This window comes from Grammomys surdaster, unplaced genomic scaffold, assembly GCF_004785775.1.
Source record: "Grammomys surdaster isolate TR1022 unplaced genomic scaffold, NIH_TR_1.0 126398, whole genome shotgun sequence".
In the NCBI taxonomy this organism is placed as follows: domain Eukaryota; kingdom Metazoa; phylum Chordata; class Mammalia; order Rodentia; family Muridae; genus Grammomys; species Grammomys surdaster.
Genome location: NW_021621192.1, coordinates 1,622,430 through 1,636,464, shown reverse-complemented (window position 1 = coordinate 1,636,464; position 14,035 = coordinate 1,622,430). Strand labels below are relative to the sequence as shown.

At 41.2% G+C, this 14,035-nt stretch overlaps 2 protein-coding genes across 2 annotated transcripts; one reads left to right on the top strand and one right to left on the bottom strand.

Moving 5' to 3' along the window:
- Positions 1-2,770: 2,770 nt before the first annotated feature.
- Positions 2,771-3,926, bottom strand: LOC114614688 (epimerase family protein SDR39U1-like). Its single transcript, XM_028760320.1, is given in 2 exon segments — positions 2,771-3,627; positions 3,630-3,926. Coding segments are annotated over 2 exon segments (885 nt in total). The 3' UTR covers positions 2,771-3,039.
- A 3,556-nt stretch (positions 3,927-7,482) lies between these two features.
- Cldnd1 (claudin domain containing 1) lies at positions 7,483-13,830 on the top strand. The gene is made up of 5 exons (XM_028760254.1): positions 7,483-7,668; positions 8,996-9,305; positions 10,853-10,963; positions 12,159-12,296; positions 12,419-13,830. The coding sequence occupies exons 2-5, from the start codon at positions 9,014-9,016 to the stop codon at positions 12,637-12,639; spliced, it is 762 nt and encodes a 253-aa protein (XP_028616087.1). The 5' UTR covers positions 7,483-7,668; positions 8,996-9,013; the 3' UTR covers positions 12,640-13,830.
- The last annotated feature ends 205 nt before the right edge of the window (positions 13,831-14,035 follow it).

Here is a 14,035-nt window from a genome sequence, read left to right as displayed (position 1 = left end):
CAGGACATGGTGGACTACACAGAAAGACTGACTCTTAAAAGAAGATGAAGAAGGAGGAGGAGGAGGAGGAGGAAGAGGAGAAAAAGAAGAAGAACAACAACAAAAGAAAATTGCTAAATATTTACAATTTTATTTAATATCCATAGGCCTAACTTTTTGTTTTCAAGCTTCTGAAGTTGCTGAGTTGGTGGTGTAAACCTTATCTAATGGATCTGACATTTACAGCAAACTCTTGAAGCAGTTACAGATAAGGCGACGCACTTTAGCATATGTGGCAACCTGAGGTATGACGTGTGGTGAGAATGTGAGACTGAGCCTTCATCGTGATGAGAATATCCATGGTAGGTTGATAGTATCTCCACACCTACATTAGGACTGTTTTAAGATAATGATGGGGAGAAACTAGCATGGTTCAGGGATTTTAGTAACCCAGAATATAATGTTGGCATAAAAGAAAACCCACAGTAAAGGCAGGCTATAAAATAGGGAAGTTCCAAGAAACCTGAGTGCAAGGGTCAGTTTTAGCACTTTGAACGTCCTTTGAAATAGATACTAATGTAGATACTAATGAAAAAAAAAAAAAACAGTGCCAGGTGGTGGTGGCGCACGCCTTTAATCCCAGCACTTGGGAAGCAGAGGCAGGCGGATTTCTGAGTTTGAGGCCAGCCTGGTCTACAGAGTGAGTTCCAGGACAGCCTGGGCTACACAGAGAAGCCCTGTCTCAAAAACAAAACAAAACAAAACAAAACAAAACAAAACAAAACAAAACAAAACAACAACAACAACAAAAAACCCAGTGAAACATAGTTCAAAACTCAAAAGCATCAGCAAATCCATTAACATGTGAAAAGGCAAGATAGACAAGGTTTCCTCGAAAAGAAAAAGTAGGATGTAAGGATTAATAATTGAATCAATGTACCCTGTGGGGACTGATTTATCTACAACAAACAAACAAGACAAAAAACCAACCAACCAAACAAAAAAAAAACCCCAGCAAAATACTGAGGTTTTCTTTACAATCCTTGTCAGAAATAATTCTATTGAATTTTTATTTTTTTAATTTATGTTATTCTCTTTGAGAGAGGGTCTTAGTATATACACCAAGCTGGCCTCAAAGTCACAGAACTCTGCCTTCCTCTGTCCCTCTGCCCCTCTGTTCTTCTGCCTCCTGTAGTTCTTAGGTCTAAAACAGACTCTTTTTAGAATAGTCCTTTTGAACTTTCAGTGCTATAGTTGAACTTATAGATGCCAGAGTCCATTGCTCACATTAGAGTTACATCTGCTAATTATAGATCCTTCAGCCCTGTCTGGATTTATGGACTACGTCAGCAGCCTCGAATGCTATATTTAACACACAAAAATTTAGAAGTACTCTGTTTATTTGCATAAAATAACCACCATGATATGCTGTGCTTTGTAATTACATCGGCTACTTTTTGGGGGTTTAAAGGTATGTCAAAAGTGGAAATCTGTAGAAGGCGTTTCACCTGGACTTCATAACATTTTCAGGATGTTAAAAAAAATTCTGTTCTCTTTAATTCATAAAATATATTCAGAAATGTATAAAATGTTGAACAAGAAGACGGTAGATTTATTTCATTGAGACATTTTCTCAGTTAAGTCTACTACCCCTTAATGAACGGAGCTTATTCAAGTGAAGCCATTCCAAAAGAAACAAGGTGTGTTTCCAAAATGTTCAGGAATAGAGCCTGGTGCCGCAGGAGCATATCCACGGCTTCAGGCAGCTGGAGAAGACAGAAAATCAGTGGTGGCTCCACAGGCACACTTACAAGCTCCTGAGAGAACTTGTCATGTTGGGAACCACTGTGTTCAATCCAGCATCATCTCAGCCACTCCAAATGCCTGATAGCATGAATCTGCTTGCTAAAATGAACTGTAAAAATCCAATCGGTGTGGAAGATATCTGAATCTAAAGCAAAGGAAGAGCATCAATTAAATTTAAAGTTATACTATCCTTGTGTTGGGGACCTGGCAAATACGAAAAAAAAAAGTCTACTACCCCAATATATGGCTCTGACTGCACTCTGTAGCCTCCAGCTCTCAACTGTTAAGCATTTTGTAAGAACATAGCCATTCCAATTAGTTTCTAACTTCTGACATTGGGATTAAATTACTTTGGCTTCTTTCCACTCCTCAACTCTGCCCCCTCCTCCAATGCTGAAATGATTGATATGTCATCAGATTATACACAAAAGTAAGCTACAAAGCCATGAATATAAGGCTGATGTGTGTTCTGCTAACAGGTCCCAGGATAAACGGCAAAGAGCATGAAGCAAACTATTTCTCTTTGTGCTTACAGACATGTGATTATTTATGTTAAACAAGATTCTTTTGTTTACTTTCTAGATGAATATAATAAAATATGCAATCATTTAAATTGTTAACTTTAAGGAAACAGTTTGGGTTTTTCTTACTCTTATAGTTACTTGGAGAATTGAGAATTTATTAAAATAGCATGCCAAACTAGGAGGGATATATCAGTGAACCTACAGTTAGCTTATTATTTTTCTTGCTAACTCATATTTACTCATGGATAAATTATGCTATTATTCTAGAAGAACATGCTTTAGGCCTCTTTATAATAGTAGATCTGGGGCAGATGGCTCACTGGGTAAAAATGGCTTCTGCCAAGCCTGATTTTGATCCTCTGGATCCACGTTATGGAAGAAGACATCCCACTATCACAGATTGTCCTCCAACTTTCTTTCTTTCTTTTTTTTTTTTTCTAGTGATGTATTCTATCTTTATTGCCACAACTGTAGAGCTTTGTCTACACAGCATATAGGAGAACCAGGGCAACAATGTGACACAGAAACCACAAGAAGTTGAAGAGGTTAAGGTTAGAATGAGATTACATCCTCGAGACTGGAGTTTCTCAGATAGGGGTGGATCAACAGAACATGGGGAGAGAGTGTAAGAGCTAGATGGCTTCTGCTCTCAATCAAGTACAGGGATCACCTGACCCACTTCTCAGGATGCAGGAACAGGCCCAGCTCCTGCTTGGGGCTCCTTCTCTACTCAGGCTACAACATCTTTCAAGGCAGCCCCCAACTCTGGGAAGGAATACTGGTAGCCAGTGTCCAGTGTCCGCCGAGGGACCACTTTCTGGCCTTCCAACAACATGATGGCACGCTCTCGTCCAAAGACTGCTTGTACCACAGTGCTGGGGACAGGTATGAAGGCTGGGCGGCCCAGGGCAGCACCCAAGGCCTGGGCAAACTCAGCATTGGTAGTTGTAGATGCTGGAGCCACTCCATTCAGGACTCCTTGGACGTGGTTTTCTTCAAGGGCATGATTCAGAATTCCTGTCAAGTCACCAATGTGTATCCAGGGGAAGAATTGGTGACCTGAACCAATGGGGCCTCCGAGGCCCAGGCGGAAGGGCAGAAGCATGTGGCTGATGGCACCGACCCCGCGGCCCAGCACAACCCCTGAACGCACCACGACCTGGCGTGTAGAGTCTCCAGGAAGCCTGGTTGCTGCTTCCCACTTGGTTACCAGGTTGGAGAAAAAGTCAAAATCCCCTCCTGGGTTGTCTTCATCATACTCCTCAGTCAGGCTTGGCTGATAGTAAGCTACACCTGTGACTAGTATCCAAGCCTGAGGTCTGGCTGTACAGCTTTGGTGATGGCTTTAGCTAGCAAGTGGGTGGTATCCAGGCGGCTGGTAAGAACCTCTTTTTGGAAGGTTTCATTCCATCTTCGCAGAGGGTTGAGGATGTTCTCTCCAGCCAGGTTGATGACAACATCGCAGAGGGGCAGCCCCGACTTACTGAGCTCACCCCACGTGATTGGACCAGGGCCTGGCTGCCTGGAGACCAGCTTAACTTCGTGGCCCCTGGCTTTCAGCAGCCGGGTTAGGGCTGTCCCGATGAATCCCGTCCCGCCACCTATAAGCACCCGCATAGCGACAGCGTCCTCCAACTTTCATAAGTGTGCTTATAGCATCTGCATGCCCACAACATATACACACTCACACAAATAAAGAATAGATCTGATGTTCATTTATGTTATGCATAACAAAGTTATTTATGTTGGTGATCCTAGCAATTCAATACAGTGTCTGGCTACAGTAGATAGCCAATAATTGCTTGCAAGACTAGATTGAATCATGCTTGGATTTGGAACCATTTCTAACCAATAAGAATTTTCACAATCCTCTTGGACAGCTTCTGTTCTACATTAGCCCTACCAATTTCATCACAACATAAACTAACACAGAGAGATGTCTCTAGTTAACATAGCATACTTTTTTTTGCTTTATACCAATGTTTTAACTTGTATATCTTGTTAAGTCAGAAGCAATTTACAAACCTATAAATTTAAATACATGTCAACTATGATGTATACCTCAATCTCTGCTGCTGCCGCCAAATCTACAATAACTGTAATTTAAAGTTATATTTCTATCTTTTCAATTGAATTATAAGTCATAAAACTTAGGACTTTAGTAGTGGTTTAATAGCTTTTTAACTAATGAGGTCACTAGGACCCAGAAAGACCCATAGTCTTTTAAAATAAAGTACAATTTTAACTAAACTTTCTCATCTCCAGTTGGTTATTTACTATATTGTCATTCACAAGCAATAGGAATCAAACAGCTATAATTTATTTCACTTTGAGTCACTTAATAGGATTTTATAAACAAAAGGGATTACGTTTAGTACTTTTTAACAGAGCCCCAGAACTTAGCCCCTGACCTAAGCACAACTGACTAACATTGAAGGTACCATGTAGGCCATAGAACTCAGCATGTGGACAGTACCACCTGGAAACAAACACCTAGTCCATCAAAGCCCATAGTTCTAGGAAGGTCTCTAAAGATACTAAGTTTGCTTTCTTCTTAGCTTCTGTAGTTCTTCTTCTGGTTAACTTTTTTTTTAAAACTGAACTATGCCAATCTAGAACATGGTTTTTATGTTGAAAAGCTTACCCTGAGAAAGGCTCAGGGATACACTGGTATCCCAAACACTCAGGGTAGTCAACAGCCTGCTAATGAAGTCTTTCTATTGGCTTAAACCCATGTCTGAGCAGTCTTTTCTGTTGAATGCCTCACAGTAATTTTAAGACACACTTTTTATTTGCTTTTTCTAGGAATCAAGGTTAGCCATTATTCTGTAATAGACAGATACAAAGCAAATTTGATCATGGTTTTAGGCTTTGGTTACAACTCAGAAACTATTTCTATTTTGCTTTCTGATCACCAAAGTTTATAAGAAAAATAGGACAAATATTTAAGATGAATATACAAGGTCATTATATTTTGATCTAACACAAGTTAACAGTGAACATTGTAAATAAGCAGAATTGTATTTAAGAATATTAGGGAACCTGGGAGGGAAGGTAGTTATTGTGCAAAGAGCATTATCTAACTATATAGTTTACTGGGCTTATTTACAGTACACAATGGCTATAACACTTTCCTCCTGAAAACTAGAAACATCAGATTTAGCAAATTTAGCCAGAAGCCTAGGTCAACTCTGTTTGAAGCTTGTATCCCATAATCTGTGATGGTTGCTAAGCTGTACTAGGTTCATTAATAATACATATGAGACCAGCTACAGATCCCGAACAGCACAACAAAAAATGGGAGCAAACATTTAACTCTAAAAATTGATTACAGAGATCTGTTCTGCTTACCCACAAAATATAGTATAAATAAAAACTGGAAAACACCAAAGATTCAAGATAACCGAGAAATGTGAATGTGTGGTCTGTGGGACTGTGTTTGAGAAGGAAGTTCAGGTCTTCTGTTCTGTGGCGTTCAGGGTGGCCAAAACCTTAAGGACACAGTTCCACGTTTACCCTAAGTTTGTGATTGAATGGGGTCCTGAGCATTTTCTGTGCTGTTGGCAGATTGAAAACATCATTCTCCTTTCTAGAGTGCCTCCAGAAACATTTACCTCCTGTGTCATGCCGACTCATGTACTGTGAGCCCAGGACTTAGAACTTCCAGAGCAAATGACTAAACAAGCACACTGAAATGCCCTCCTGGCAAGTCTAGCGGCTGGTAGTTAGGTCCAGAAGCTAGCTGAGGTGCGCAAGAACACCTACCTCTATTTACGACAGGCTTCTTCTCTTCATCCGGGACAATCAAGAGTTTTTAAAAAAGCTACTTATACTGATCTTATTCGAACACTGGACATTAGATTGTAAATAATGCTTTAACGATTCCTTAACAATCCTCAGGTTTCCTACATGACATTTTTTACATTTTCTTATCTATAAAGTCTATTTTCAAAAATCCATATATTAAAAACAAAAGGCAACCTTATCTTAAAGATTATTAAAGTAAATTGTCCAATGTCATACAATTGGTTTACTAACCTCAGTGTTCATGTTTGCCAAGTTAGTTCATCTTCATGGGCCTCAGTTTCTCTGTCTAGAAACTTAGGGTTTTTTTTTTTTCTTCTTAAAATGTCCCCTTTACCAGAATTGGTTGCACAATTTACTTCAGGAGGTAGAGTCTCGTGAAGGTCAGTGGATGAAGACATCTGCCGCATAAATGCATTCACAAGTCTCATTAGCCTGTGCACACCCGACAAGCTTTCCAGATTACACCGGAGGCAATTTACGTTTTCATTTGATGTTATACGCTGAAAATCTAGTCATGCCATGTGGATATTGGGCTCTGTCAGTTCAGAAGTCCGTTTCCAGACATAGCCCGTGATGGTCAAATCACGAGCCAAAGGCAAATGATTTCTAACTAAAAGAAGTCTTTTCTACCTGTTTAGAAATTCCTGTGAAGTATTTGAGGGCTTAGAATCATTTCATTACTTCCATGCTGCACAGCCGTCTGTCTCCGAGGCTGCCCATAACTTTTTCTGTTGGAAATGATGCTCTCTAAATTCCATTTCATATCACATTAACACTTTAAAGTCACATTTTTGAGATCTAGTATCATTTGAATTTACAAGTTTTAAATAAACCAACTAAAACTTATTTAAACAGGAAACTTTATTACAGTAGAGAGCAAATAACAGATTTCTTCAAACAAGAATAACGCGATTATATCATATCAGGTTATAATGCTAGTTTAGTTAGATCTTTAGTTACAGTTAAACAAAACGGAAGAACACTTTGCTCAAATGGTAGGGAAAATGTAGGAAATGGGAGAGGGTTTTGATATTTGAAGAGCAGAGTCTCATTAAAGTTCATCGACTCAGTAGTACTAATTTTTAGAGGTAGGGTGTTACTGTAGGGAAAATACAAGACTCGAAGTTAGATCTGGACTACATAAATCAAAGCCTTTGACTATGGTTGACCAAAGATTACCCTCCCCATCATTTTCTGGAGCTTGGTCCCTTCTTTTCTGAGGTGTAACAATCCCTCAGCTAAGACCTCTTCTTTGCTAGCTGAACTTCAGAGTTCTTTTTCGGAGAGAACTACATTCCCCACAATTCCTCGCGCGTCTTCGGGCTTGCTCTCCTCTGGCTCTAGCAGCTTTTCCTCCGGTGTTCCTACAAGTCCCACAAGGCCCTTCGGCCCAGGGCCGCTTCGTCCCGGCCTGGTGTGGAGGCGGAGGCGGAGGCGCGGGAGTTATGGAGGGGGCGGGCTCTGCAGGGAAGTGCGTCAGAGGAGGCGCGGGGAGAGTAGGGTGCTGTGGTCGGAGCTGGAGGGCGAAGCCGGTGGAGCGAGAGGATGGGCGGTGAGTGCGCCGGGTCGCGGGCCGGCACGGGTCGCGGCGTGGGGAGGGGGCTCCTCGCTGGCGCGGCCGGGCCGGGTGGCTGGAGCGGCAGGCGGGGCGGGGAGGGGCGGGGCTCCGGGCCAAGGGGCCGGGGCTGGCTGGGCTCGGGTACCCAGGGCACCCGCCCAGCACTGCTGGCCTCAGCCCGCGCGTGCCAGGCCCTGCTGTGCGGCCCAGGGTGACTGCGCTAGGCGCAGCTTCCAGAACCCGGCCTTTAAGGTCATCCGAGAGCACCAGGATGGACGAGATTTTTGAGAATGAAAATACAAACCGCATTTGCTGAGTTATTGTTGATGACTGCAGTCGCCCCGGTCTTTCCGGAGTCACTCCCCATTTTCCAAACTCCGCTCCCCAGTTTGTGAGCCTGTTTTCGGGTGCTTAATGCGAGGGATTTGGTGCTGTTAGGGTGTACATCCACTTGGCAGGGTTTGACTCAGCGTGATCCGCCTTGAGTCATTTTTCCGCGGCCATTTACTACTCCGGTGGAGCCCTGTCCACGCCTAGGGAGTGTTTAGTTTTTGCCTAATTCACTTTTTTATTTACGAGTAGGGATTATTTAGTTTTTATGGATCTATGCTATACTTTAGGATTTAGGGATCAGTATTAGAGTTGAGAAGTGTGTAATGGATTGGGGGGAGAGTAAGGAGTGAAGAATCTGGTTGTGTCAAGAAGCTTGGCTTAGCTTTAATTGGATTGAGGGAGATTGATACCTAACATGACGTTTTTGCTCTCTTTGCTATAATATACACTTAAACTTTCCCCCTGGGTTAACACCTTCAACTCTGATTTCCAAATGACTTCTCACTTTTGCCCATATTATTTTTCTGTAAGCCTTCCCACTAAAAAGCTGAGGATTCTTAGTCTCCTTTTCTTCTGTCCTTTTCTCACACAAGCCTGAGACATGTAACATTTTTACAGCTTATGTAAAAATTCAACCTGCAGTTAAGGTGTGCATGCTGGACTGCTGGCCATGGGCATGTGTGTTGTTTGTATCTGTAATGTGTATGTCCATTTCAGTGTTGTCTGTTTTAGTATGCAGGTGATAGACTAGAGAGCAAGACTTCTGTCTCCGTAGCATCTTGGGTATGTGAGCATTCAATAAGTACTTTCATGAGAATGAGTTTTGTTTTAAACTTAACATTTGCCCTTTTGTTTGTAAATTTTTACATCGATAAATGCATTGGAAAGAAGGGATGGGGAGTAGGGTAAAAGGGGCTTTTTTTTTTTAAAAAAATATATATTCTGATTTGCTTTTGAGGTCTAACTTTTCTTTCTTCAACTTAAACAGAGCAGTCTGAATGCCAGAATGGATAACCGTTTTGCTACAGCATTTGTGATTGCTTGTGTGCTTAGCCTTATTTCCACCATCTACATGGCGGCCTCCATAGGCACAGACTTCTGGTATGAGTATCGAAGTCCTGTTCAGGAGAATTCAAGTGATTCGAATAAAATTGCCTGGGAAGATTTCCTTGGCGATGAGGCGGATGAGAAGACTTACAGTGATGTTCTGTTCCGATACAATGGCAGCTTGGGATTGTGGAGACGGTGCATTACTATACCCAAAAACACTCACTGGTATGCTCCACCGGAAAGGACAGGTATTTTCATTTACTACTTACTTAATAATGATGTGTAAGCATGTCTGTGGACCCCTTCCTTCCCCTAAGAAAATCCTCTGCATCTGTTTTCTTCTTATCATTTTCATTCCCCAACATCTACGTATTACCATTGTCCTCAATGATACCATGATGTCTCATATCATGATAGCCATTTGAACCCTCATATTTATTTGCTAAATTGTTTTCTTTTCATGCCACATATCATGAGGAATTAGTTCGAACAGTTGAATTATTTGATAATTTGTGGTATGCAAAATCAAGTCAGAGTATGAGTCGATTCTCCTTTTACTATTAGCTATGTTAGCCAGGCAGCAGTGGCACAAGCGTTTAATTAATCCCAGCACTCCAAAGGCAGAGGCAGGCAGATCTCTCTGAGTTGAGGCCAGCCTGGTCTACAGAGCAAGATCCAGGACAGTCAGGGCTACTCAGAGAAGCCCTGTCTCTCTCATAAAGCAAACAAAACCAAAAACAATTACCTGTGTTGCAGTAGGTTTCTATCATTTGCCTTGTATTTTAGAGAATGTAATTTGACCAACTCTGCCTTTAAATCTGTACATATCTGAGACTTGTACAACTATAGAGTTAATAACCTAAACAAAATTACAAAAAATTCTAAGTTATTTCTCAGATTTATTTTTTCAAAAATTCTGGTAACACAAAGATTTTAATTTTCCGGGTATTCAGTTGGGAAGTTTATAGTTTATTTTTGTTTACATTTACTTCTTTTGGCCTCTTACTGAGTAAGCATTATATTCAGATCATAGCAGAACATACTTAAGTTTCCATCTATTAAAAGGTATACCATATATGAAAAATAGTTAAACATGCAAAGGAATGGAACACAGCTATAGTGTATTGTAAAACCTTCAGTTCTCCTGAGAGGTCACAGAGACATACTGGCAGGTGGGAGGGGGACACATCCTGCAGCACATTAGGATTCTCAACATGAGAGCTGACCTCGTCACCCAGGCTGGTGTCTACACATGGGCAGAATGCAAGACTGTCAGCTTGGGATTGCTTAGGAGGTGGTTGTAATTCAGATGTGAGATCACTGGAATCAGACCAGCGTAGAAGCCCTGGGTAGTAGCTAGATCTTGAGTGTAGGAATAGCTGTTAGGATTTTCTGTTAGAATGTATATGGGTAAAAATGATTGAAGCTTTTTGGCCAAGAATCTAGGAAGGTTGACTTATATCTCCTCTTGAGGACTGGCTGGTGTGGTACGTTTTAGGGAGAAGATCAGAATTCCTCAGATTGTGTCCCTGTCCGTATTTCCTGGTCTTCTAACATACATTCTCCTTTGTGCCTTTACTTTTCCTTTTTCTCATCCTTGTGTCTAAATCTTGAGACTGTCCCTGAAAGTCAGTAGTTGCAACAGAGTAACCTGTGTATCATTGGGAGCCAGAGATTATGTATGCTTGGGGAATGTCTCTCTCTGCATCACCTTTTACTTCCAAAGATAACTACTGAAAGATTATTACGGCTTATTTTCCATGAAAATAACAAGCAGTCATTGTTCTTGTTCCAGAGTCATTTGAGGTGGTTACAAAATGCATGAGTTTCACACTAAATGAGCAGTTCATGGAGAAATACGTTGAGCCTGGAAACCACAACAGTGGCATTGATCTGCTTCGGACCTGTGAGTACTTGGCTCTCAGCAGGACAGTTGGGAGAATATGTGTTTGGTTGAGGTCTGTGTTTGGAGTGATGTGCTAGTTTATAGTGTCAACGTGAGCTGCCTTTCCCAGCAGCGTTCCAGTGAGCTCTGTTCCACGCCTAATATTTGGAAGACAGAAACATACTTAACAAACTTCAATTAATTTGCAATTCAGGGAGCTAATACAGTGGAGGGTGGGATCCAGATCTCCAAGAGATGTTACCAGTGGGCCCAATAAGGGGGCGCTTCATAGGTTTACGGAATGAAATTCATACTTGAAATGCCCACTCCTATTGCCTGAAGCACACCTGAAGAAGTTGCCTCAAGCTCTCAGTGGCTCAGCAGGTGTCAGGCTGTGGACAATGCCCTTCCAGTTCTAGGGAGCAGTAAACAGAGTAGATGCCAGAACAAACGGTATTCTAATCCTTGATGGGTAGGCTGCCATGAAATGCTGTCTCCAGATCTGAGCTATAGCTTTTAGGACTATGTTTGTGTTTTCCCAGACAGTGCTATCAAAGGACTCACTGGAGTTATTTAACTTTGCAATGAGAACGAGAGGTAGAATGTCAGGAGCAGAATTTTAAGGGAAGGTATAATACTTAGAAACAAGGACTTACATGACATTCTAGAAAACAAAAGGAGTACACAGAGGAGTTAATGAGATTTACAGCTGCCACTGAGTGACTGGTCCATTCCAGGTTCACCATGTCCTTATGGGTAATTGGCATCCGTTACTTGCTAGCACCTGCCTTTGACCATGCAAAGACTTTGATTCTGTCTGTCCATAGAAGAAAGCTGTGTTTCACTTCAAATTGTGGTTCTTCACTTCCCTTTATTTGTACAAGTTACTAACACCCCTGCCTCAGTTCCTTCGGTGATAAAGACCAAACAGTTGTAGTACCAGTAGTGTAAGGAGTTGGGAGGATTAGTTCAAGCACGAGTACAGGGCTCATACTAGCCCCTCAGTAACTTAATTGTTAGTGGTCCTTTATTTTGTTCCAGGATAAAGTTGGAATCCTTTTGGATTTAGTAAGATTTGATATTAAAATACCTGTTTCTCACTGTTTGAGAACAGCTGTAACAATCCTTTAGAACATGTGAAAAATTGCCATTGTAGAAAAGTGGTCTGAAATCATGATTTCTTTTTTTTTTTTCTTCTTCTCTTTTTCAAACCCAGACCTTTGGCGTTGCCAGTTCCTCTTACCCTTTGTTAGCTTGGGTTTGATGTGCTTCGGGGCTTTGATTGGACTTTGTGCCTGTATCTGCCGCAGCCTGTATCCCACCATTGCCACAGGTATCCTCCACCTCCTCGCAGGTTAGTCCTGATGTCTCTCAACGTTCACATGTCATTGTCCTGTCTGTACTGCCACATTGCTTGAGAAGCTTTGCCCCTTGCTTGTTGACAGTCACATTTAGATTTCTAAATTTCTTCCTAAGGTCTGTGTACACTGGGCTCCGTGAGTTGTTATGTTGCTGGCATTGAACTACTACATCAGAAAATAGGGCTGCCCAAGAACGTATCTGGAGAGTTTGGATGGTCCTTCTGCCTGGCCTGTGTCTCAGCTCCCTTACAGTTCATGGCGTCTGCTCTCTTCATCTGGGCTGCCCACACCAACCGGAAGGAGTACACCTTGATGAAGGCCTATCGTGTGGCGTGAAGGGAACCTGCCTGCTTGATGATTAGGGTTTTTAATATTTTTTTTTACTATTGAGGTTTTCCCTTGTCTTCCTTTCATTGTCTCTAATTTTTATTTTTGTGGATATGTCATTTTATTCTAAAATCCCCTTTTATTTATATACAGTGCCACCAAATACCATTTAAAATATATGTGGTTTTCTTTGAGTGACTCAGTCTTTTTACCACACTGATCTAGGTTCAGAGTTCAGAGGGAAAGAACTTCAGAGATATGACCCAAATTTGTAAAAGAATATTAGCAGTGGAAAATTGACCCCAAACAGGGTCTGCTAGTGTCTGCTAAATCCAGTAGTGTAGTAACTACGTGTGAAACTAGAAACTGATTTCTGTATGATGTCTGTTACCACTGTCAGAACTTCATCTTTACTTTCCTGTTGTTGTTATCAGTCAACTAGCAGAACCAGCGTTCCTAAAGATGTGTGTACATAAAATTGGGAAATTATCTAACATCTGTGTCCCTAAACTTTGGTACATTACTTCATTTGAGGTGAAATATGGCAGCTGTTTATACTGTGATCGTCTACAAGAAACAGAAAAGTGAAAAATGATGTTTACTTGAAATTGTAGCTTTTAACTGCAAAATTTCAATTCAATGAGAAAAGCTGATTAATCTTACTACATTATACTTTTTTTTTTTTAAACTGAAACTCGTTAGGATTTTCAGAGCCACCAAACCATTGTGCTGCATTTGTTGCTCCCCTGCCCCCTACACACACCAGGCTTATTAAAGAGTACTTTGTTTTTAACAGAGCGTGAGAAGAATCACAGCCAATTCCCCAACTGCTTTGTTCCAGCCGAGTACTATACGGGAGGTCCTACTAATATCGACCCCCCAGAGCTGGGGGTACTACCACCACAAGATCTAAAGCTGTGGCCACCTACTAACCTCCAGTTATGGGTCTTTATTTCTTGTGGTGAAATGATGTGCCTTTCCTTGCCCAAATCCCTTCCTGGTGTGTATCAACATTACTTACTGTCTTCTAATTCAGTCCTTTTTTTATAATATGTCTGTAAACATTGAACTTAAAAATATTATTTATTTACTCCATTATTGTAGCACTTCACAGATTAAAAAAAAAAGTGTAACTCAGTAATTTCTTACCAAATCCTAAATCTGTCTTTTTTTAAAAAAATAAAAAAGGAGAATCATGTAGAGTGTCTAAATCATTTGAGATCACAACACGCGCGGGGCTAAAAGATGGAGGTCTGTGTGGATCTCCGTGGGAGGCGAGTTATTCCTCTGTTTGGGTCTGTATATTAGTTACTTTTTGTTGCAGTGATAAAACACCATGACGAGAGCATCAGGCAAGAGCGTTTATTTCAGTTTATAGTTTCAAGGCAGAATCCATAATGGCAGG